Source organism: Sesamum indicum, linkage group LG5 (assembly GCF_000512975.1).
Source record: "Sesamum indicum cultivar Zhongzhi No. 13 linkage group LG5, S_indicum_v1.0, whole genome shotgun sequence".
NCBI classification, from domain to species: Eukaryota; Viridiplantae; Streptophyta; class Magnoliopsida; order Lamiales; family Pedaliaceae; genus Sesamum; species Sesamum indicum.
This window is the reverse complement of record NC_026149.1, coordinates 1,551,424-1,576,825: the sequence shown is the minus strand read 5'-3', so window position 1 is coordinate 1,576,825 and position 25,402 is coordinate 1,551,424. Positions and strand designations below refer to the sequence as shown.

Here is a 25,402-nt window from a genome sequence, read left to right as displayed (position 1 = left end):
GCCAATACTGGAATTTGGAAGGATTCTTAGTAGGGACGGAGGAAAGCAACCGGAGACAAATAGCAAAGGCCGAGATTCTACAAGCAGGCAGACAGGGCCCCACTTCTCCAGCGGTCCACCTACGAGAGACACACACACAAACCCAATGGACGCCCCCTGCTGGAAATGATATCATTACAGGAGGTTAATGCATCGGACCATGCAACCTCGTCCTGATTCGTCGTGGATGTTTAGTGCACCCAAATCCCAATGAGCCATCACGTGGACTCCAACTGCAACCCCCCACGTTACCGCCAGTAGAATACTTATATTCGTGTTACCTAGAAATCGACATTTCTTTCCCTTTGCTAAAGGTTCAGGTTAGGTTGCATTCAAATATTTTAATTCTTATATTTGTTTTTAAATAGATAAGCGTCAAATTCGGGACCAATGGCGTCCTTACAAATACTTATTTTAAGTATTCTTTTAATTTATTATTTCAACATGAAATAAAATTTATTGTTTGTTTTATAAATTTTATTTTTGAACTGTTTAAATTAAATTAATTTAAATAAAAAATTATAAACAATTTTCAGTTAATTTTTCAATTTATTAATAAAATTATAGGTACTAAGTTGTTTCTTGGAATAATTTAACTTCAATTTTTTATTTTTAAATGCTTTGAACTTTTATTTATTTTTTTATAATTTATTTCCCAAAAAGAAAAAAACTATCACCGATGCGTGTTGGAGACTGAAAAGGTGTATTGGTATGGACCATTTGGGTGGGTTTTGGGGATAAAAGTAGAACAAAAAATTTGAGTTTGAGGCTGTCTGACTTGGTCGTATGAAAATTAATATATTATTATGTGATTGGTATATTATTTAAAAAAATAAATAATTATAATTTGTATTTGTGCAATTAATTTATAATATAAAAAAATAACAAATCACATAATAAATTCATCAAATAACATTTTATAATTAATTTGATTAAATTAAATTTAATTCAAATAAGAATTTTCCCAATCACCACTGCAATCCACCGGTTACAGCCGGTCACATACGAGGATCAGATTCGTTTTGCCCCACTTTCTTTACCTTTCCCTATTCTTTTCGACCACCTGCTTTCTGTCTCCTACTCTCTCTCTCTCTCTCTTACATAAAGTGCGTAGTCCTAAGAGTTCCTATGTTTCTCTGCATCTACCGGACTTTCGTTTTTCTGAGGAGGTACGAAAATAGTCATGGTTTTACTTTTGTTTTTACTGAATAAAGATTTATGATTCTTTGGAACTTTCTGGGAAAAAAGAATGAGCACTCTTTTTGAGCTGAACTGAAGTTATGATTGATTTTGGTGACATAATGTTGAGGTTAGTGATAAACTGACTCTGTTTTCTTCTTACAAAGAAAAACAACCTCTTAATTACAACTGACATTATGAAATATGTTGGATTAGTACAATAGTTGTTGTTTGAGTAAAGCATATGCGTTCTTGTTAATTTGTTTGAATTCTTTTAGCTGAGCTGAAGATGTCTTGCTAGTTTGACTACGGGAGTTTTGAGGTATACATTTTTCTTGATTAAGTTAATAGAGAAATGGATCCTCATATCCATGGATTCTTCAATTCTTCGAATAGAATTCAATTGGGGAATCAATCCACGGCTGAGTTTTCCAATTGGGATGGGCCTGGATTTGAGATTACTTATCCAGATCAGAAACAAGTCCATAGACATAGAAATCAGAGTTCCTCATTCCAACAACCTAGCAATGGAGGAGTGCATTTACTCTCAAACCAGCCCTTTTCAAATGGGAATGTTTCTAGCTCCTTTGTGGACATTGAGGACTATTATCGAGATGATTGTGATTTTTCGGATGCGGTTCTGAGATACATTGATCAGATGTTGATGGAAGAGGACATGGAGGATAAGCTACATATGCTTCAAGAGTCGTTGGATTTTCAAGCGAAAGAAAGGTCCTTCTATGAGGTACTTGGCAAGAAGTACCCGCCTTCCCCGCATCCAGAATCAGCGCTTTTTAGCCCCTGTCGTGAGAGCGCAGACGATTATTTCATTTATGTTGATCGCCATAATTCAAGAACTAATAGTGGTGATGGCAGTGGGTATCTCATTGATGTAGTTGATCCGAATTGGATAAACAGTCGCACGGATTATGATCCCTCTCTTGTTCCGTGTCATACGACTTATAATCTTTCCAACGCATGCATTAGCTCATCAAGTAGCTTAAATGGATTCTCTGATTCACCGATAAGTCCTCTTCAGATACATGAAACGTGGTGTGAGAGTCAACCGGTCTGGAATTTCAGGAAGGGGGTCGAAGAGGCAAGTAGGTTTCTTCCTAGCGGGAGTGAGTTGCTGGTCAATTTGGGTGTTGATGGTTTGTTACGTCAGGATCCAAAAGAAGGGGAAAGTAAGGTGGAGAAGGATGAGGTAAGACGTTCGCCCTCTGAATCAAGGGGCAAGAAAAATTGTCATTGTGCAGACACAGATTTGGAAGAAGAGAGAATCAGCAAGCTGCCTGCAGTTTCTGCAGACTCTGATGTTCCAATAGAGGAATTTGATGCTGTCTTGCTAAATTCCCTAGGGGAAGGTAGGAGGAAATTTGGAGCTTACAGGGAAGAATTGCAAAATGCTGCGAGCAAGAACATGCAGCAGAACGGGCAAACAAAAGGATCCGGTGGTGGGAAGGGTCGTGATAAGAAACGGAACAGGAAAAAACAAGTGATAGATTTGAGAACCCTTTTGATTAACTGTGCCCAGGCCATTGCTGCTGATGATCGTCGTAATGCTAATGAATTGCTGAAACAGATCAAACAGCATTCATCTCCTTTCGGTGATGGGAGTCAGAGGCTGGCTCATTATTTTGCTCATGGCCTGGAAGCACGTTTGGCTGGAACCGGTAGCCAGATGCATAAAGACCTTTTCAGCCAAAGAACTACTATGACTGACTACTTGAAAGCTTACTATACTTACCTCGCATCAGCTCCATTCAGGAAGATTTCAAATTTCGCCTCAAACAAGACAATCATGATGAGATCACAAAAATCAATGAGAGTTCATATCATAGATTTTGGTATCCTCTATGGTTTCCAGTGGCCGACCTTTATTCAACGTCTAGCTGAAAGAGAAGGTGGCCCTCCAAAGCTTCGGATCACTGGCATAGACTTTCCACAACCTGGCTTCCGGCCAGCAGAAAGAATTGAGGAAACAGGGCGTCGCTTGGCCCATTATGCCAGAACATTCAACGTGCCATTTGAGTACAATGCCATAGCACAAAAGTGGGAGACCATCAGAGCAGAGGACCTTAAGATTGAGAAGGATGAAGTAGTAGTTGTCAACTGTTTATACCGGTCCAAAAACTTAGTTGATGAGACAATGTTGGCTGAAAGTTCAAGAACTATGATTCTTAACCTGATTAGGAAAATAAATCCAGATATTTTCATTCATGGGATAGTGAATGGGGCTTATGGTGCGCCATTCTTCGTCACTCGGTTCCGGGAGGTTTTGTTCCATTTCTCAGCTCTATTTGATATGCTGGAAACAAACATACCTCGGGACAAACCAGAACGGTTGCTCATCGAGAGAGATATCTTTGGAAGGGAAGCAATGAATGTCATTGCTTGTGAGGGTTGGGAGAGAGTTGAAAGGCCTGAGACATACAAGCAGTGGCAAGTACGTAATCTGAGGGCAGGCTTCATACAAATCCCTTTTGATAGGTGGATCATGGACACAGCAAGAAAAAAGGTGAAAGCATTCTATCATAAAGACTATATAATCGATGAAGACAGTCAGTGGCTGTTGATGGGCTGGAAAGGCCGGATAATCTACGCCCTATCCTGTTGGAAACCTGTTTAAGAAACTGAAGAGGATAGCGTCCTGACCAGACTATTATTCTTCTTGACCCATGATTTGCCACGTCTCCGAACGCTCCATTGTAAGCTCTGAGCAATTTCTTGATTTTCTTTATCCTCATTCAAGAAAACTTTTATTCTGCTGTGAGTTCATAATTCCAATTAATCACGTGTACTTTTCGCTCGGTGCTTGCAGATATTGATCATTCGTTGCAGTGGAAAATTGACATTTTTGTTCTTTCATTGATGACTATGTAGAAGAAGTGGGACGTGTTCTTTGCGTTCTCTCCCAAGAAATGGATACAGCTGACGCTTGAATAGGTACACTCAAGATCAGTTTTAGATTAAGCTTCTTAACTTAACTTGCTTACGGCGATGTAAGAAATCTAATGCGAGGCAGTGTCCTTTTAGCTAATGCTGCCAATATATTCTCATGTTAAGGGATTAACTAATAAGTTGTCTGCAAGAAGAGTGCCTTTTTTCCATTCCTCTTCATCCCTGAAAACCTTTGCATGTGCTATGGTTCGTAAATAAGCTTATGCTCCTGTGTCTCTCTGTACTTGAATATCATCATTTTTCTGCTGTGGACGCTTTCTCTGCATGCAATTTGTTTGGTACGAGAAAGAGTAGCTTATTGCTCAAACAAGGTTTCAGAACCCGAATCATGCTTGCCTCCGACATAAAGTGATCACTCCATGTAAGAAAAGAAATCACTTTTTCAGTCATCAGATTTCATGAACTCCCTTTTTATGTTTTACTGTTTTATTATGCATAATGTATACCGAAAGACATGATTATTAAGATATTAATATTAAATGATTCTCTTTTTTGATAACAATTTAAATTTATAAATGAAAAGTCGTTTAACATGCTATTTGTTTTTTTCTGGAAAAAGTGAATTGCTCATTTACAATATCACATGAGTTAAATTGCATATAACCCTTAAAAGAATATATAAAAATGATGAGACATGTAATGAAAAAGGTTGAGACCTGACCAGTTACATAGGTAATTTATGTAATAAAGTTGAGTGGAGGTGATAGCAGCAGCAGTAAATGAAATAATAAAATGATTACACTCACAAATTATTGGTAAGTGGGTGCTTCAACATAATATTATTACCAAATGCTGTCTTTTTCAGGCATTAAAGCCTCAATTTGATTAAATTATGTTGATGTACTTAATCTTTAATGATTATTACAAGTTGAAATGAGTGGGAAGACATTGTGGTGAGACATGATTTCATGGCAGTGACATCTCATCCTCCATTAACATTTTAACAAAATGAAATAATTATTTGCAGACAGCGGTGGAACAAACCATTCACCTTGAAAATAAGCCACTTCTATTCACCATAGCATAAGAATATGAATAAATTTCAGCAATAATTACACAATCCTCTCCTAAAAGTTTATATAATTATATATAATTTTTTTTATTCTAAAAAATTATTTTTAGTGTTTTTGACGTTTAAAAATTTTGATTAGAAAAAAATTTATTTAACCTGCAAATAGATTGGTAATAAGTCAATCGGAATTAAATAGTTTTGACCATTGTATTACTTAAATCTTTAATTTAAGCAAGGGAGTTTATCTAATAATCATAATAGTTAAAACCTATGCTACTATTATACAATTGACTGGATTTGTCTATTAATTCAATTTTCATAATTCCATTGATTTTATAAAAATTGTTAAATTGGAAAAAAATAAAAAAATTGATCAACCATCGTCAAAATCAGTAGTCGAATTTTAGAATTTGATTTTCATACAATATCAAAATAAGTATTTTGATAAAAGTCAAACCTAAGTATTTTTTTTATTCGTGTTTTTTGATAATTTGATAGAAGTGAGGAGGTTCTAGAACAAAGTTAAGAACCACAAATGGTGATTTCCATGTAACACATCATTCTTGATTATGACATTGAAAATATTAGTTATTAGTAGTACTAACCACATAATGCCACCAGGACAATATGGGCATTCCACATTAAAAATTTATTGCAACATCAAAAAGGTCACATTAAGGTAATATTGAAAGTTTGAATCACAATGATTTTGGAAGAGACTAAGGGGGTCAAATTCACTGTCCAATCACAACATATATATATATATATATATAATAAAGTCACTATTATTATGACATGATGCATCAATAATAATCTTGTCCAGTAGTTTTGACTTTAGTTTTAATCCTACTATTTTATTTGCTGGTCAATTTCATCTCTCTCACTCCCAAATATGTTGTTGATTTATCTAATAATCATTCACTATTTCTCTTGTCTGACTTGTCTCTCATTACCCAAAAAGATGAAAGCAATAAATAAATAAATATACAATTATGAATATTTCAATATTATTTGTAAAATTACTTATACCCGCTTGATAATAACGTTCATCCAATAATTAGTCCATTTCGTTATTTTTTATTAAAATTCTATTCATATTTTATATTGAATTGTCCATAATATTTTTTTGGATCATAATTTTACATATTTTTTAAAATTGTTATATTTTTTTGATAATAACATCCGTCGACCAACATAAACAATTATATATATATATATTTTTTTAGTAATAACATTCGTCCAACATCATATTTTTTATATTTCTATTTAAAAAAAAAACGTGTAAACTTTAAGCAAGAAGAAAGTTAATATTTTCACCTTACCGTCCAATGATTGCATAAATATGTCATATATTAGGATTTATCAATAAATTTTCAAATAAAAGATATTTATAATTGTATCAAATATTTAGGTCAATATAATTTACACTACAAAAAGGGGGGGGGGGGGGGAACATGTGCCATTTATTTTTTAAAGTGAGAATTCTATAATCGTACATAATTTTTTTTTTTTGGATTAAATACAATTTATTCCTATGATATGGAAAATAAGCAAAAACTCCATTTGTGAAAAAAATTAATAAATTATCCCTTTGTGTTTTGAAAAATAAAGCAAAATTTTCCCCATTCGATAGTTTAGATAAAGGGTTACTTTGATTTATTTCTTAAAATGCATGGAGTAATTTACTAAAAAAAAATTCACATAAAATTTTTTGCTCATTTTAAATTGCATCTTTACCTTAATATCTTTCGTCCATTATTTACCTTTTCTTCAAAACTATTTTATTGAATTCTACGTCTGATCAAATTGGATATACATGAGTTCAAACTATTAATATCTTATCAAGTCCAAAATGATTTATGTACCATTTCAATTTCCGAATTTGTTGATTATGAGTAGAAATTGAGTGGAGAAACATCATTGCGAGAATTTCTTTTATATTAATTGATCATAGGAAGAAAGCAGCATTTACATGGTCTGAGAAGTCACATGTAACATTCATTGTTGTTCGTCCTTGCTAAGAATATTGCAGAAAAACCAAGTTAAGCTGTCACAGAAGTCTCCACTGGAACTCCTGAATAGTTAGGTTCAGGGAGTTTATCAGCTTCCCAAAGCTCTGCTATTGCTTCCCGCAGATTATGAATACTTTCTAATGCATAATCTGCTCCTTTCACTCTCTGAGATTTACCAACCTGCAAAATTCAAGTAGTTCCATCAATTATCTCCAAACGTCATTTTACGACATAAGTTCCCACGATTATGTCTTCAAACAGGCAGTCGGCAATGGTTTTTCAACAACTTACCAGCACAGTATCAAGTCCTACGTGTTTTCCTGACTGAATATTTCGGACACTGTCCTCAAAGAATAGCTGCAAAGACAGCAATTGTAATTATAAATCATGTCTGAATCAAGATTATTGTGAGGTTACAATGATCAAGTCTAACTGCAAAGAAGTGGGACACATACTGTTCTATGTGGATTAATGTTAGCAATTTTAAGAGCCCTTTCGATGGCGGATTCTGATGGCTTGCAAACAATTGGGGTCTTTGGCAATCCTGATGATTCTGCATTAGACTGAGCAAAATGTCCGATGATGTCGAAAATTTCAGGATTTGACGCACACGAAGATTGTTTCAACCCCAGAAACTCGACATCATCCTCGTCATCAGAGGCAGTGCTCTTGTGAGTGGGATTAAGAGTCTCAAAACAAATGATCCCTTCAAAACAGTCTTCCAGACCGAGCCGACGGAGAACCTTGACGGCATGGACCTTATCGGCATTAGTGAAGATCTGATATGCAATAAACACAAACAATTAGTCTCATTACATGAACATGGACATTCCCGGACTGGGAAATGAAATGAAATGAAAACAATACGTACAACTTTACGGATGGGCAAGCTTAATAAAAGGCTCCTCAAAACAGGGTCCGGTTTTAGATTTTCGTAAGGCAGTCTCCCATGGACAAAACTGCAAGGATCCAAAAATATTCGATCGAGGTTTTAGTAACCTTAACCATGTAATGAAATTCTCTAAAATTGAAAAGCAAGGCAATGCCCCTCAACATACCTGTGATACTCATCATAGTCAAAATCATAGCCAATCGCCTGCACATAGAACACATCATGATCATCATGATCCATAGTCTTTTACATAAAATCAAGTTTAATCAACAATCAGAAGGAAAACAGAAAAGGCCTACCCTGAGACCCGCCATTGTGGTGCCATAGTTTTTGTACAGCAGATCACACAGGGCAGGGATCTTGCTCTGTTCTATACCCAACTTTTCGACCATGTAATCTGAAAAAGACAACATCATGTATGACTACAATATAGCAGAGACCGGAGGGACATCAAAAGTACTTGTCAAAAACAAAGAGACAGACAAGCTTACCTTGAATGTTCTTAAGGACTGATGTTGCTAGACCAGAACTCAGGGGGTAAAGGGTATCATCAAGATCTAAAAACAACAACAGAAGATAACTGGGTTATTACGTCTGTCTCAAACTCGAATTCTAAATAAACCCGTTTGGAAAGTAGATGACTCACCAAACAGAAGGCAATCATATTTTGGCCTTTGAACCTGTCTGAATCTGTGGTCCTCGTACTCCATATTTGTCTACAAAAATTTGAGTAGAAAACCAAAATACGTAAGCATTGCGTGCAAGAATGAAGTAAGTTCCAGCAAAAGGAAAGAAAACAGACGACATAGACCACGGAAGACAAATTAGACCCTCAACTAAAAACCTGGAAATCAGTGACAAATATCAAGAAAATTAATGTAAAAACTCCAAGGATTAATTACAACAACAGCAACCCATCTTCACATTAGACTTGGAAACTAATAATCTTAATTCTTTTTATTAAACATTAGAAATGTCGTGTAATAGTTTGAACCCATTAGCTTCAAGAACTTCCGACAACATTGTATTCTTGATGAATCATCGTCAGTTAAAAAGGTGAAAATGGATGGAGAGGAAATTACCTGAATGGGGAAGAGGAAATAGGAAATAGAAACAGAGAGCAGAATTTCAGAGGCAAACAGTTCTTTTTTGCTTTGTATGCAGAGGGATTGAAATGAAAGGAGAGGGGGGAAGAGTAATGTAGGCATAAGCCCAGTTTATATAGACGGAGAACGGGGAGGGTTGATGGGAAGCGTAATCTAGAGGGGAGTTTAATTAAAATTAATGTCACATATGACCGTTGTACTTTCTGGACTTCTTTACCGGGAATTCTCCACTTTGTCCCTCACCTTTTCTTTGTTAGCAAAAATATCACCCTATTTTCTGCACATAAAAAGTGTTGGATTCAATTCTCCAAATTGTCCTCGTGTGCTGTGGTTGCTCATCCTTACACGACATCCAAACAACCTGCTACTTATATTTCTGCAATCTCATAAATCATAATATCTATCATCAATTATTGTAATATACTGACAAGGTCGAATCCTACTTTTTTAGATTTTCTTTTTTTTTTTTCATAAATTTGAATTCTTGTCAAATTATTTAATGAGGCTATATGCTCATTCCGATCTGTATTTGTTTTCCATTTACAGGTATATTATAGGGATTAAGGTCATTATTATTTCTGATAGAATTGTAGATATTACCCTTGTTTTTTCTTTTCTTTTTTTTGAATTAAAAACAATTATAGTATCTTATTTATATATATCAATAAAGAAAAAGCAATAAGATGTCACGGGTTTGAAATGTGCGGATGTGTTTGTAGGGTAGTTTTGACTTTAAGCCATTTTCCTTTCGTTCAGTTGAAGAAAATTTATTTTCGTTTCGTTCAATATACACATAAGAAAATAAAAAACTACTATTGCAATAATCATGATTGAGCGTGTTGAACAACACGGGAGTTGTCTCCAAACCTACAAAATGAGTCTTGAAATTCAAACATAAACAACTCGTCCAAAAAAAAAAAAAGAAAAAAAACATATAATGAACGCACTTGAGTTCTTTGACCCAAGTTTATATGGTACTCATCTTATCAGTTCTTAAGCAATGTGGATCGATGCATCAGAAAAGGAGGTATTTTCTTTTTCTTTTTTGTAACTAGTGTAAGTTTTAAGGAAGTGATTATGAATTAGTTACAAAATAAATATTTATGTACTTCATTATATTAATTGAATATAATCGAAATAAATCTGAATAAGAATATCAAAAGTTAGTAACGAAGATTGAAATTCTATATTCTCACAATTAAATATTTGAAAAAAAAAAAAAATAAAGAATCCGATCCATTGAACTGTCTTCCTGGATATTGTTCTAATTCCCAACAATAAATTATGGTGGGTTAGGGATATAGAGATTCATTTATTAATTAAAATCTGGAGACTTCTAGACATAGGGTGGTGGTATTATCATCATTATTATTATTATTGTGTCCCTTAAATTTGAACAACTTGTGGGATGTAAGATATAGATATTTAATGGATGGGACAAATATCAGCATTTGGTACCAATAATGTACCTAAAATCTATATGTGAACAAAGTGCCAAACTGATTCCAAGAGCCTGGAACTTGTTCCTAATTGCATTAATTAATAGCTTGTGATCCACAACCCCATCAATTTTCCGACCTTTTATGGTATATATCATATATAAACTTGGACGTCTATAGTTTCAGTTTAAGTCACCATCACAAATTATAAGGAATAGGTCTTTCGATTTGTACTCTTACAAGAATATTTACACTCAGTCTACCATAGTTGATGAATATTACAAAATCTTCCAGTTGTTTAGTATTTAGGAAAAAATCTTGTCCATCCGTCTATTAGTTGTGGCAAGAACCAATGCCATAAAAATATCAATTTTTTTTAATTATTGCAGTTGGTATATTTCTTTGCTCACTTCCTCTACTTGTGCACACCAACTCACTCCATATTTTACTTGCCAACAAATACTTTTCAATGCACTCAATCAAATTAAACCAACAAATTCTGAATTGCATGTCAACTAAAAATAAATAAATAAATTACATTGCGGGTCAAGAGGAGGCAAACATCTTATATCGATTGCAAACGAGGAGTTTGAGTGACTTATAAGCTCTAAGGCCTTAACTTCCTGACGAGATGTCAAAACAAACAATACTTCTTCGTGCAATGAAGCACTAATCATGTCGTACGCTACATCAGATCATTATTTTGAGTAAAGTCTCATTAACTAACATATATATCCTTTTCACTTTTTTTCATTTCTTTGTAATTTTAACTCTTAAAGTGTATTAGATTTATTATTTTGTGAATAAGTCCATAAGGGAATTTTTTTTACTTAAATTAGGTTTGGTCGAACCAAATCAATCTCATAACAAGATATTATATTTGTTATATAATTAAATATTAATTACACAATAAATATGTTATATCTATCATATAATTAATTTTGATACGACAAAATTCGATTTGATACAAAATTTTCTGTTCATAATTCTTGTATGTTTCCTTAATAGAGTAGTTGTGTGTGAAAGCAAAAGCATAGTCGTACACAAACTCTTTCGATATGTGACCTTATATAATTAAATATGCTGCACAAGTTGTCAAAGTGAAAAGGACTAACTCGTGACACAACTCCATACATATTTTTAAGTCACGGACAACAATAATTGTATCCTTATTACTTTATTAGATTAAGACCCAACTTATTTAATTTTTATTTTTGTACCATTGGTGATGATATTTTAGAATTGGAAGAAATATCGTCTACGTAGCCAACACGATTATTTCTGACTTGTTCGATTTAAAATCTTCTAACTTGTCAATTATTTGGACTTCCTGATCGGTTGGATGCTTTTTTTGTTTTTTAATATATGCTCACGTAATTGGTACTAATTTGTAATTATTGGAGGGTTTGTCTAATAGTGGGCTTGGTGGATGTCTGAAAGCTACACCAACGGAGATGCTAAATATTGTCGAGTCTATAGTTCCATTTACTGGTCCGATAATATCACAATTGAGTTTTCTATTTATATTGATATTGAACAAAAAATTCAATTTGGCGTTTGGTTGGATTTCGAATTTGACTACCGATTAATCATTAATATATATAAATATTTATTTTAAATAAAATACAATGCTAAAAGTGTTGAGACATTTTTAACACTTTTAAATATGTCTCACACTTTTAGTTTTATCATATGGGATATAAATTTTAAGGATGTAAAAGATTAATAAGTAAATGATTCATGTATTGAAATTGTTGATTTGACGGATTTGATGACCATTCGGGTGCTTCAAGAAATTGACCAACTGTAACAAAACATTGAGGCTTAATATCTAATATAAATAATAGTTTTGTTTGTGATAAAAAAATATTATGGTCAATAAATTTATATTTAATGATCTAATTATATATTATTTACCATAAGGAGCATGATGATTATTCGGGCTATTTTAAGCTCGAGATAAAATAAAAAATAATAATTACATACTCTTTGATCCGTCATAAATATTTATTCATATTGTTCGAAAAAGTATAATTACATACTCTTTGATCGCAAGAAACAATGTGTAATATTCAGTTATATAAAATATAAAAATATCAAATAATACAGATCATAATACAATAAAAAATAAATAAATTTATATTATAGTAATGTATCATGATTTAAATAATTTGAAATCATAATAGCAGTGGATAGAAATGAGAAGTTGAAGTTTGAGTGAGTAAAGGAGATTAGATGAGTAGGTAGTGTAATAATTAGCATTGATAGAGTGGAAAAAGCAAGTCTGGAAGTTGATGACCAATAATGCATCTATGCCCACATATATCAAAACGTGGTAGAATTTGAAGTTTGGTTGTTCACTTGGAACCATATATGATTATGACCCCATTGCTTTCACAATTCCAAAACCAAAACATCAAAATATATCTATTACCTTTATCATAAACTTATGTTTACACCTTATCATATATGCTTTATTTATATAAATTATTTATAAAAATCATATGGAATAGAGATCGTTTGTGTAGTAATATTGGGGTGTGCGATTACTTTAATTCAACCATCTTATGAAACATGTTTACTATTTTATTATGATGTTATAAATGAGTGCAACGCTAAATTAAATACCCACCTTCGTACAACTTGATAATTTATGTTCATCACATACAATACTTGATTTATACATTTTCCGTTTCTTATCGTTGTTCTATTTTCACTGACCAAATTTAAAATGATAAGGCTGACAACCTTAAATATCCCAACAGTTTGGGATTCAAATTTAACAAAAGAAACATAATGCGGGTTTACTTTTAATTCAAGTCCAGCAAAATAAATCATTGATTAAAGATGCAAATTAATCATCTTCAATAGAACAATTGGAGCCTGAATCGGATCAGATTAGATTAGATCAGATTTGGAGCAAGTGTATTAAACTTGTCAAATAATTAAGATATAATTTAAAAAAAATAACAAATTACATGAAAAGGTTAATTACAAATTGTCATCAATTATTTGTGATTGAATGAAGCTTAATTTGGAGAAAGAGTTTGTCTTGAAGGAGGGTTCTTAGTTGGGTTGGGTGGAGTTGACATCTTTGAGGAGCTCTTACTCTTCAAGCCCATTATAGGGTATGGTCTTCATACGAGCTTAGAGTATGGGTCCTCATTGTTTCTTTATTACGGTTAAAGAGCAAAGCCCAAACAGGTGTTTTTATTGACTTCAAAGCTGCCATTGTTGACCAATTATTTCACGGCCGAATTACATATTACCCCCTGTATTTTTAAAAGTCAGCTGAAAAACACCCTATACTTTAGAAATAAACAAAAAAGTCTCTCTATTTTAAAATCATTTCAGCAGTTTTTTTTTTTTTTTTCTCAATTTCCAATTTTTAACTCTAATGTTTTTTCTTCTTTCATTTTTTTTCTCTGAATAGCTACTCACAACCTCTATTTTTTAAATATTTTTTCTTTATTTAATTAAAATATATAATTTTGAAAATGCAATAATTATATTATTAATATTTTATAATTTAGTTGTGCTATAAACACGAGGATGTAATAAAAGATCCTTGGTCATGGTCAATTCTTATTTTTAATTGTTAATAAATAGAAAAAATGGATTGAGAAGCCGTCAACCCTCCCACGTAGTCCACTACTCTGTAACTGAATTCAGAATTCTTAATCAATTGCGGGCACGGAGTTCTATATAAACGATCCTATCTACATGAACTTGTGCATTTCTTCAAACAAGAAAGAGAGGCAGGAGAATATTGCAGATACACAGAGGGATAGTTGTTATTCTTGGAAGTGCGAGTTTGTGAAAATGGAAGCTGATCAAGGGTGTACAACCCCCAAGAACCAGGAATGTCAAATACCGGCTGCGCTGGTCTGCCCTCCGCCGCCCAGGAAGAAGAATGAGCGGCGGACGAAACGGGAGCCGCAGAAGATTGCGTATTTTCTGTCGCCTGAGATTGAAACCTTCCTCGGCGGCGCTGCTAGCTCAACGTAGAGAAGCTTGGGCTTAGGATCCGTTAGCATGCATGAGCAGTTTAGGGTGCGTAGTGGTTAACATATGTTAGGTTGATATAGGTTTGCCTTTTCAATGTACCTCTTCAAGTTTTTTCTTTCAGCTTTGTTGTTTGAGTTCTGAAAGTAGTAAGGATTACAGGCTTAGTTCATAGGGATGGACTTTGCTAATACTGTGTTTGGATTATTCAAAATTGATAATGCTTGTAACTAGTGATCATGTCTAACTTTGTTTCATCTTCTTCTTGTTTTGATGGATGAACATGAACAATGGTAAGTGTAAGTTGATTACTAATTAAAGGGAAAAAAAAAACCAACTTAATTTCGACAATCCATTCCATAATCCAATATGTACATTCTATCATACATAATGAAGAGAGAGAGAGAGAGAGCATATAGTGAATCTATATTAAGTATCTGCATTAACTTCTAAATTGCACCAGATTTTGGCCAGATCTGAACCAACTATATGGTAACTGTAATATACTTACAGTGTGTGATTGACGTGCAACTCAAGAAAAGTGGTTTGGATCGAGCCGAAATTGGTTCACATAAGAATTTTCCCTGCAGGGTCAACTGTAGCAATTATAGTTGGCTACAACATAAGCATAGCAAAGTACTGCTCAAACTCCTTGTCAATTGTTAGTTTCTTGCCTTCCTGTTGAGTATCTGCAACCATAAAAACAGAGGCAAAAACCTTAACTACAATTTTTAGACCAAAAGGGAACGGAAGAAAATTCTTAGAGGAAAAAATTAAGTCACCTTGATTAACAGACCACCTTCCAGAAGAAAGAACGTAATTACCAGGAGCCACCCCATTCGAGTATAAGAGATTCTCAAGTTCCTTCTCTGTACAATGCTCAATGCCCTCATTTCTGTATTCTGAGCAATCATAGTTCAAAGACGGATCCAATTCATACTCAGAGTCAGGACGATCGAGTTGTTTAGTTACCGATAACGACTCTGGTTCACTGCAACATGACTTTGTCAATGACGTGCTTTTTGAAGAGTAGAGACTGATTTCAGAAGTGCTGTCGGCCCAACTAACAGATGAAGAAGTACGCTCATATGATGCAGCAGATGTTTCTGGACATTCAGTTTCGGTTTTAGATTCATAATCAATAGACATGATGGAGTCCTCATTGCAGTGAAAGCTATTGCTGTCTCTTGCAGATTCCGTATCAGATTCACCTCCTCTCACAACATTGTTGCTTTGTACCTTCTTCGGTTCTGTGCTGGAAGCCAGCAAAGAATCAGATTCCAGGCTATGGCCCCAACAAACATGCTTCGGCAGAGGCATTTCTTGCAGTTCAGCTTGCAATTTTCTTTTCTTGTTCAAGTAAGCAATGCTGGTGATCAAGAACACTATTGTTGTTAAAGCAGGCTAAACATTTATACCAAGAAAAACGAGAGAGGGCGATAGCCGTTACTGACTACCATCTGGATTACACTCTCCAGAGTCCCAAATATGCATTTGTAATAACAGTAAAAGTAGAGGCTTAGCCAACAATACCAAATATGTATGTCTTAAATTACACAAAAAGACCGAAAACATCATCTCTTTGGGCTTGAACTTGAAGCGTCTTCAGTTTCGGTTCCATATTTTCTGAACTATCTCAAATCTTGATCTAAGCAATAATCAGACAACAGCATGTAATAATTAGATAGTTACAGGCAAATGGCATACACTGAATGGGTATCCTTCATTTTACCCTAAATCCGTTTCATCATCATTGACAAAATAAAGGCACAAGTCGAATGGAGGATAATCAAACCATCCAATCCCTCTACTTAGAAAACACATCATCAAGTCATTACACAACCTTCTTCAAGAAAATCCCATCTTCCTTTTTCCCATCCAAGAATTAAGAGATCTTACTTTGTAATCTTTTCTCCATGCAACTACTCACTACCTCAGTACATAGCTAACCATAAATCAAGAAAGAAGAAACTACTACAAAATCCACGATGAAGAAAATAAATAAAAAACTTCGAATCAAGAAACAGAGATCGAATTACCCAATAAAATAAAATAAAAAATATGAAGAATCAAGCAAAAAACACACCTATTTACTTCAGCCGGGCTGCTCATACTTTCCTCCATTGTGATCTGCAGCGAAAGATGGTTGCCGGGTTTTCTTGTTCTCCCTCCAAAAGAAGAGAGAGAGGAGAGAATAAAGCTTCGAGCAGTTGGATTCGGTAGATGAATCAATAAAAAACCCTTTGATTCTGACAGCAGAGTGTGGGAGTGTGAAGGAACCATATTATGGCCCGACTGGAAATACCCATTCGTAGTTCACGAGGACCCAAATACGTGCAATTATCATGGTGGTCCTTGCCTTGTTTTTCGCTTTTTTATCTTTTTCTAAACTCGTCCTTTTCTTGTTTTTAGCCTTTCTAATTTTATATTTAGTAAAAATTCTTACACAAACAAGTCTCTATTCAATCAAAAAAAATTTATAGAGTAAATATGTTATATTTATTCTATAATTAATTATTTTTTAAAATTATACATGAATTACACAATAAATATATTATACTTATTATATAATTATTTTAAATTTTATTTAAGTTAGAATTTTTTTTTATTTTTTTTATTTTTTTAGAGCAAACTGTGTTGGTGTACATAATTTATAAGTTTAATCGTATAAATAGCTCCGCTCTTTTGTAAAATTAGAAATGCATTTCTTGAGGGTATCAATGATATTTACACTAGAGGCTGTTAATATAAAATTTTGCCCTTGATAGAACTATATAAATATAATTATAAAATTAAGAATATATTTATAAAGAATAGAGTGTCTATATAATTCAATTTGATATTAACATAATTAATCCTTTTGAAGTATTAATATTATAGAATATATGGAAGAGCATATGCTGCAGTCATTGTACAAACCGCCAAACGTAGTATAAAATTTCTTCGGAAGTAGGATAAGATTGAGAAATGGATATAGTACATGTAACCGGAGACCCGTGTGGATGCACGTGATTAGGTATTCTCTGGAAGCTCTATAGTTGTCTTTGCCAACTAGAAACGGATGGAAATTACGACATCAAAATTCGGATTGAATTTTTTATTATAACTTTTATTATATCAACATATAAAAGTTATATTATTAGTTTTATCACAAAGAAATTGTACACATAATATATATATATATTAATTTAAATCTATACTGTTTATTTGAAATAATTGAAATTTAGAGTATTGATCTACTAATTAAATTTGGATTTTAAATTCAAATTAGATTCAATTATTTTTAATTACTGTAAATATAATTTTATAATTAAAAATTAGAAAAAATAAGAAAAAAGTGCGTGAATTATACGGAATCAGGTGATAAGATAAATTGCATTATTTTTAAAAAATATAGTAAGATTATTTATAGAAACTCATTCGACATTACAACAGAGGTTGGCCAGTAACGATTAGATTAACGTGTTTGGACAAAAGCTACCGTAACAGAAGAAACAATGAACATTAACACTGCAAAACTGGGGAGACCAGTCAAAACAGGAAGGAAAAGGAAAAAAAAGAAAAAGAAAACAAATCCGGATCATTTTCAACAAGAAAAATTGACGATGAATGTGATCAGCATTTGGGGAGATCAGCTGGTGGAGGAAGTAGCTTTTGATTAGGAAGCTTTCCATCCAAGACAAGCCACGCCATCTTCAAACCCCAGCTCGTGTGAACTTCCAGGTGACAATGCATGAACCATACACCTATACCGCATTCCATTCAAACATATATACATACAGTTTTATCATCAAAATATTACAACAAAATTTCAAACATTCAAATCCTGGGAATTGGGGTTGAAGATGACATGTATAGTTTCACCTACCTGGATTATCAGCCAAGAAACGGATGGCAACCCATCCACCAGCAGGTACGCCGACAGTGTTCCTCTCAATCGGGTCGACAAGGTTGAAGTTTTTCGGGTCTTCATTTGGGTCATAGTTGCCAAACCCTTGTCCCACGACGAAGAAATTAAATCCGTGGAGATGGAGAGGATGGCTTTCAGCCCCAAGAATGCTTGTATCCTGCATGACCAACTCCACACTAGTGTTAAAAGGCAAAACCATGAGTTTTGTCCCATTACCCACCATTGTGTTGTTTGGAGGATTTCCAGTGTAGTTAAACCAGTGGAGCGGGTTGATAGGGAAATCCGGGCTGTAAACGCCGCTTGATTGGCCCGTAAAATGGGCCTGGAGAAGAGCTGTCGTAGGCTGCACGAACGATATATTACTAACAGATGCTGCAAATTTGGTGCCGTTGGGCCCCTGACAGGTCTTGTTTTGATCACAGGGGCTTGTCCCCAATCCTACGGTGAAGAAGAAATGTTTGTCTACTTCTTGTGGGACGTTAGCAGGGAACTGAGGAGTGGCTAAGCTCCGTAGCTTTTTCGCGAAATTTGTGGCGAAAGAAGTGTCGTTTAGAGGTGGGAGAATTGGTTTGTAGAGTGGGAGCTTTTTCAGCGGGGTGACAGAATGAAGAAATGGGGATTCGTATTCTAAAATTCCAGCAACAGTGGAGTTGTCGAAAGTGCCTTGGCCTGTAACATATGGTCTAGCAGTCATGAGGAAAGTGGCACCTGGGAAGTTAGGTTTTGTCTTGAGAAGAACATTTGTGGTCTGTCCAGGGGTGATCAGAATTGTGTTAGTTTCAAAGGGCTTGACGTAAATTGCATCAGCATCCACGATGGTAAGGCTGTGGTTTGCGATACTGAAGAAAAGCTCGTCATTGAGTGCAGCATTGACCATACGGAGGAGATATGTCTTTCCAGGCTTAACCCTGAGCTTGAATGTATCTGTCAAGAGAGAACGTTATTAATTTTCTCCAATCTCTATTTTGATATTGACATTGACATTCTTCCTGGGGAAAAATGAAATTTCTGGTTATGAGTTGTGCACCTTTTGCAGAGCAATTATACAAGGGCCCTGGAAGTCCATTGATGGTATAGGCATCAGAGACATTTGGGCCTCCACCTGTTTGTAAAGCTTGGCTGATTATGGCTTCAGTATCAGCATTGAACCATTCTCCTGCAGTGCATCAATTTGGTCATTAATTTTGTGATATCATAAACATTTACATACCCTTGAGAATCAGCACATGTCTAAACTAATATCGATCCCGTTCGTTTGTTCCGTTCATTTATAGGTGTAAGTAATTATCACTTGACATTTGATTACTTAAGAATTCGTAAAAGGTTTTAATTTCAAAGATTCACAAAGAATTCACTAGTGAAAACTTACCAAATACTATGGGGATTTCCTCATAGGGTTTCTGGAAAGGATAAGGCACATTTTTCTTAGGAAGGATGATCAGAGGGCCGTAAAGAGTGGACCTAAGCCACGAAATATGTGCATGCCAGAAGAAAGTTCCCCGTTGGCCGACTACAGTAAAATTGTACACATAGCTCTGCCCAGTTTGAATGGGGCATTGGGTAATGTATGCAGGTCCGTCCGCCCATCCACTGCGAAGTTGTCTAATGCCATGCCTGTCATGATGTTAGTTTTATTATGATCAATTCATCAATCTTTCTCAATTAACTTGTAATTAGAATCAACAGAAAACAATAGATATGATCAATGAGCTAATTAGAGTATGGAGTTTTATACCAATGGATTGTGATATTATTGGGAACATGGTTTGTAACTCTAACAAGCAGACGATCGCCCTCCCTTGCTATAACTCGAGGTCCAGGAAATTTTCCGTTTACAGTGACGATACTTTTCGTGTGGCATAATCGTGTAACGTTTTGCATCTTGATCTGCAAGAGGTTGAAACATACATAACATATATATTAATTAATGTTATACTTTATATAGATGTAATAAAGTACTAAAAGTGTACATACGTTGAACTCATAATGTCTGGTGGCTGCTTCTGCATGGTGAGGAAGAAGGCACAATGCCACACACATTAATATTCCTACAGAAAATAGTAACTGGTGAGTGAATAAACCCGCCATGTTTGAGTGATGGTCTGAATATTGTGAAATATTGCAAGGTTTTCAGAGGATCAGCGCCTCTTCTTTCTTCTGTGGTGGTACTTTGAGAACACAGACAGTAGTGCCGTTATATAGGGCGTGTTTGGCTGATTAGGTGATGAGAATTGAATAGTTTAAAGAGGTGGAAAATGGATAGTTGTTTTCAAAAAAGAATTGCATTTGCTTGGACCAACTGTACGTAGTTGGAAAACAACATTAGAGTGGTGTCAAAGACAATCTAGTTCTCTGGTTATGTCCACCCCACCTTCACTGTCCCCCTGAAACCTTTCCTTATTCTTGATGCTATATATGTGGAAAATTCTTATCCAAATATATTTTGGCCATTTAAATCAATACAAAATGATTGGTCACTTTTCCTAAAGTATATATTAATCATACAGCTAATATATTACATTTGCCAGAGGTGGTCACAATTTTTTGATTAGTTTGAATCCTTTCATTTTAACACTCATGATGAGTGAATTGGTTTGTTAAATTAAGAATATATATATATATATATATATATATATATACACTTGATGTTAAAGAATGTATATTATCAAAATTAATTAATTAATGTAGGTAGCTAACAGCCATGCAGATTAATTAATATATATATATATATCATAATACTTGAATATCAAATTCATGGTTTAATTGCACATATATACATCAGGGAGGAATAGTTGAGAAGCTCAAGTTGGTGGCTACGGAGTTGTCATTCTTTTCCTAACACACAAGAAATTATTTAATAAAATAAAATACATATATATATATATAGTTGGAATTATTTTAAATTTCAAGTGATTTCCTGACAAGCAATGAATAAATAGTAATATTATTTTCATTTTGTTGCTTGCAAATTAAAGATGATTGTGTTTTTTGTATCTCCATGAAAACGAAAGCTCAAAGGATCATAAAGAAATAGGTACACGATCACTTCAAGTGTACTAGGTACGTGGATTGATTAAATTTTTTATTTTAACAATATTTTATACAATTTTCATTATATCGACAATTTAAACTTGGTGGTTAAGATTTGTTACAATAAACTTAGTTAAGAAACAATGTTATATGTTAACTAATAAAACCTCGTAGATGAAATCATCAGGTTTTTTAATATTTGTGTACTCTTAAGTTTGGTAGTGTGATATAAATACTGTCACATTGCGGCAATGTTTAATAATTTAAAACTTTACATGTATATATATAAATCACGATAAGTTATTCAACCATACATGGTAACATAGATGAAACTTTTTTATCTGGATTTGGATCGATCAAATTGAACCAATTACATAACAAGTGTGATTGATGTACAATTTATAAAAAATAATACATTTATTTTGTAATTGAATTGATTCGATCCAACCAAATCCCGACAAAAATTTCCCCCACGTACATAATTTTATTTATCAATTTGGTTGAGCTTGCCCAGACCATTGCAACGGGCACATACAATCTGAACCTCATCTTTCCTTGCCGCATTTGCCCTCAGTGTAGACCCTGATTTCCTCACGAATCCTGCTCCGTCGCATTCAGGGCACCTACACAGTCACACCCACCACCATTTCTATATTATTTCAGGGAATATTAATTATTTTTTTATTTTTTGAACCGTAAAAAGTGTAAATAAACAAAAATTAATATAAAAAATCTCTTATCGTGTGATTAGTGCAGAATTTTAAAAAAATAATCAATGACAAATGTGGAAAACTTGCTGGTTGATTTGGTTTGCCAAAAATATTCCCTATACACACGTACATGAGGAATAACATAGGACAGAATTTCTTACAGGTCCTTGCGAGAGAAGAGGACAGGGAAAGCAGTTCCCAGCAAGGCCACCGCGGCGGCTCCCGCTATCAGATAGGTTGTTCCCTCGGCTGAAACATCACCGACGGCGGCGACCACCGTCAGGGGCCTTGTGTCTTTGGTTTTCCGGATTGTACACTGTGAAGGAAGTTTTGAACCCAGGAACGAATTAATGGTATTAGAGCTGAGAGATGGAATGGGGCGCTTGATTGAGTTTGGAGAAAACACAGCCTGACCGTATGCAATGGATGCCATTGCAGAGATTCTTTACTCTGATTCTTTGTTCGGTTTCTTGGATATGAGATGACACAGATTGACTGAGATTTTGTGGTAGTGGGATGGCGTTTGGATGTTGTGGATAAGATTTGGACATGCTGTAGCTCAATTTTATTGGATGAAGGTGGGCCACTTTGATGAGTTGTCGATGCATTCCCAGTCCCGGAGTATCAAATTTAAGTCAATCAGTGGGCTGGTTTTTGAAGAAAGTTGAACTACGAAGAAAATTTAATGATCGGCCTTTACTGTAAATGTTTATATATAGCCCAAAGAAAGGCCGGTTTATTAGAGCCACCGGCCCATGCCAATTGCCTCATGCTGACGATACTAGTTCTCCTTCTCCTAGAGGTTCTTTCCATTTCTTTCCTGGATATTGGAACTTGGTGAGTCATTTTCTTGATTTAGATTCAAGTCTTGAGAAATAAAAATCTCTTGCCATATAATTGATTTAAGTTCAGTCAAATTCGATTTGGGTTAGAATTTTTTCGCTCCTCTAATGTCCGCTACCATGAGTATGGGAAGGCTTAATGTTCGGTGTAGATAATGAAAAGGAAGAACATGCATTCTTGGAGTTGCTTTCTAAGTCATACATGAATGTAGACAATGAGCTACTCTTCAAATCTATTACAGGAGATGGTTTTTAATTCTAGTACAACAGAGTGACGCTATACTGCACGTTATGCTGATACAATACTTTGAAAAAACGATGAATTGATCGTTCAACGTGATAATATCTTCATTTTGGAGGGCAGAAAGTGATGAGGTATCGTGAAGCTCTGCACTTGTTGAGGCTGGAAGAGTCATCAAAGGCGTAACTATATGCTTTTGGACAAATTGCCTTGAAAAGATGAGCAAAAAGTGTTGGCTTGCAAGTTTTGGGATTTGAGTACTCTCCCGTGCAGCAATATTTAGCTGATTGCATTGCCAAACAAGCGCTCTTGCATCCCACCACCCTTCCTCCGACCCTGACCTCCAGAGCTGAAGGGCAGCATATGTTCAAATCGACCTCACATGACGCCACGCCACACCCGATACCTCCTCCAACGGGCTTCATGGAAACGGGCAAGTTGAAGCCGTCAACTAAACTCACATCATAAAAGTGCAGAGGGGAAGTTGATGAACCCAATGTCATTTCCACCACAGTTGCTGGCGGCGCGCCACCCAATCCCTGGCAATGCAGTTGGCCGGAACAGTCTCCAGTGACACACGAGCCCTTCCCATTTGAGTCAAAGTTGCAGTATTGCCTTCCCCATATTCTGCCTGACCACTTCTCAGGCACATCAATGACTACTTCTTGGCCACTGCTTAGGAGAAAGCCACCATCTTTTGGCGTTTGCTGGCCAGCACTGCCTAGGATTCCAGGCCATATGTTCTCCTTGCAGTTGTTTACTAGGATGAGTTGATGCCCAATGCCATCTGCACAACATATAAAAGAAATCAATATTTCGATCTAGAAACCCGAGTGAATCGCAAGCAAACAGTTTAGCATCAAAAGGAAACCATACTTGTGCTGGTGAGAAACAGGAACAGGCAGAGTATAGTGGAGAAGAGAAATGTGAAAACAGGCATTTTAACTTGAACAGCAAATTCAGTACAGTGCAATTGAAAACGGAACAAGCTTCGATATTATGTTGTGCTGCTGAATGATCTAAGCCATATACTCGGTGCTGAATTTAAAGCCCAAAGCTTTTGCGGAGGCTACTGCCAATATAGGGGCTCAACACCAACTTGGAGTTCTTTATTTTCTCCCTTTTCTTCTCACTTTATCTTTTCACACACAAAGGGTATATATGCATTGCTTCTGGAGGAGGATTAGTACTAATTATTATGTTTGTGATCTTTCGCATGTTGTAACGGGCATTTCTGTTTACTGATATATATATATATTGGTTTTCTTCAAATATCCAGTTCACATGGCTGCAGGACATGCTTTCATAGTTTGTGGTAGAAACGAGTGAACAATTGCCTCAGATTTAGCTAACATTTTCATCCATTCTTTCCTTCTAGTTTAAACAAGTCCCAGAACTTATTTCGTCTTATCTCATGGAAAATTCTTACCAAAATCAAGTTTGGTTGAATCAAACTAATCACATAGCAAATATGATATAATTGGTTTAAGTCTAGTCAAACTCAATCAGGATTAGAATCTCCCACTATCAGGTATAACACTTGCCAAGGCCAACAGATCAAAGGACACAACACAAATCTAGGCATTTTGGAGGTTTTCTTGCTTTTCTGATAAAATATATTATACACATTCTTCACTATTGTGCAAAGCAAAAGAAGAGTAATAGGGACCATTGTTTATTTTTTGGCTATATCTTTACCATCCTTGTGCTGCAAGATGTTTCTTCAAATGCTAGGGGAAAGGGAAAGTAGAAGACCCTTATTACTATTTCTAGGCTTAACACTACATTTACTCGGACATTATTAGGAACCCCGAACAACACTTATCTTACAGAGGATTTTGGGTAGCTTTTGTAAAGCATTTTATGGCTTTCGGCTCTACATGAGCTATTTTTCTTTTTAAATGCTTGTACAACTGATCTATGCTTCTCACACGGTAGAAAAAGTATTGTGAACCAAAATAGAAACATCTCAGTGATGCTTCTAGCTGCAAATAAATGCAACATGATTTTTGACGTTTTCA

At 34.9% G+C, this 25,402-nt stretch overlaps 6 protein-coding genes across 6 annotated transcripts; 1 reads left to right on the top strand and 5 right to left on the bottom strand.

The window, feature by feature from the left end:
• LOC105161602 (scarecrow-like protein 9) lies at positions 1,109-4,416 on the top strand. The gene is made up of 3 exons (XM_011079340.2): positions 1,109-1,208; positions 1,497-3,929; positions 4,043-4,416. The coding sequence occupies exon 2, from the start codon at positions 1,574-1,576 to the stop codon at positions 3,848-3,850; it is 2,277 nt and encodes a 758-aa protein (XP_011077642.1). The 5' UTR covers positions 1,109-1,208; positions 1,497-1,573; the 3' UTR covers positions 3,851-3,929; positions 4,043-4,416.
• LOC105161601 (suppressor of disruption of TFIIS) lies at positions 7,115-9,340 on the bottom strand. Its single transcript, XM_011079339.2, has 9 exons — positions 9,181-9,340; positions 8,745-8,814; positions 8,590-8,655; positions 8,398-8,495; positions 8,265-8,302; positions 8,078-8,165; positions 7,662-7,985; positions 7,498-7,563; positions 7,115-7,386 (listed from the first exon to the last, which is right to left on the bottom strand). The coding sequence occupies exons 1-9, from the start codon at positions 9,304-9,306 to the stop codon at positions 7,237-7,239; spliced, it is 1,026 nt and encodes a 341-aa protein (XP_011077641.2). The 5' UTR covers positions 9,307-9,340; the 3' UTR covers positions 7,115-7,236.
• Positions 14,980-16,998, bottom strand: LOC105161600 (protein FAR-RED ELONGATED HYPOCOTYL 1). Its single transcript, XM_011079338.2, has 3 exons — positions 16,735-16,998; positions 15,431-16,017; positions 14,980-15,337 (listed from the first exon to the last, which is right to left on the bottom strand). The coding sequence occupies exons 1-3, from the start codon at positions 16,929-16,931 to the stop codon at positions 15,264-15,266; spliced, it is 858 nt and encodes a 285-aa protein (XP_011077640.1). The 5' UTR covers positions 16,932-16,998; the 3' UTR covers positions 14,980-15,263.
• Positions 18,027-20,843, bottom strand: LOC105161599 (laccase-17). Its single transcript, XM_011079337.2, has 6 exons — positions 20,533-20,843; positions 20,294-20,445; positions 19,928-20,172; positions 19,586-19,714; positions 18,517-19,482; positions 18,027-18,394 (listed from the first exon to the last, which is right to left on the bottom strand). Exons 1-6 carry the CDS (start codon positions 20,644-20,646, stop codon positions 18,264-18,266), a joined length of 1,737 nt encoding a protein of 578 aa, XP_011077639.1. The 5' UTR covers positions 20,647-20,843; the 3' UTR covers positions 18,027-18,263.
• On the bottom strand, positions 21,848-22,834 carry LOC105161598. The gene is made up of 2 exons (XM_011079335.2): positions 22,460-22,834; positions 21,848-22,211 (listed from the first exon to the last, which is right to left on the bottom strand). Exons 1-2 carry the CDS (start codon positions 22,729-22,731, stop codon positions 22,073-22,075), a joined length of 411 nt encoding a protein of 136 aa, XP_011077637.1. The 5' UTR covers positions 22,732-22,834; the 3' UTR covers positions 21,848-22,072.
• LOC105161597 (thaumatin-like protein) lies at positions 23,297-24,596 on the bottom strand. The gene is made up of 2 exons (XM_011079334.2): positions 24,258-24,596; positions 23,297-24,168 (listed from the first exon to the last, which is right to left on the bottom strand). The coding sequence occupies exons 1-2, from the start codon at positions 24,319-24,321 to the stop codon at positions 23,489-23,491; spliced, it is 744 nt and encodes a 247-aa protein (XP_011077636.1). The 5' UTR covers positions 24,322-24,596; the 3' UTR covers positions 23,297-23,488.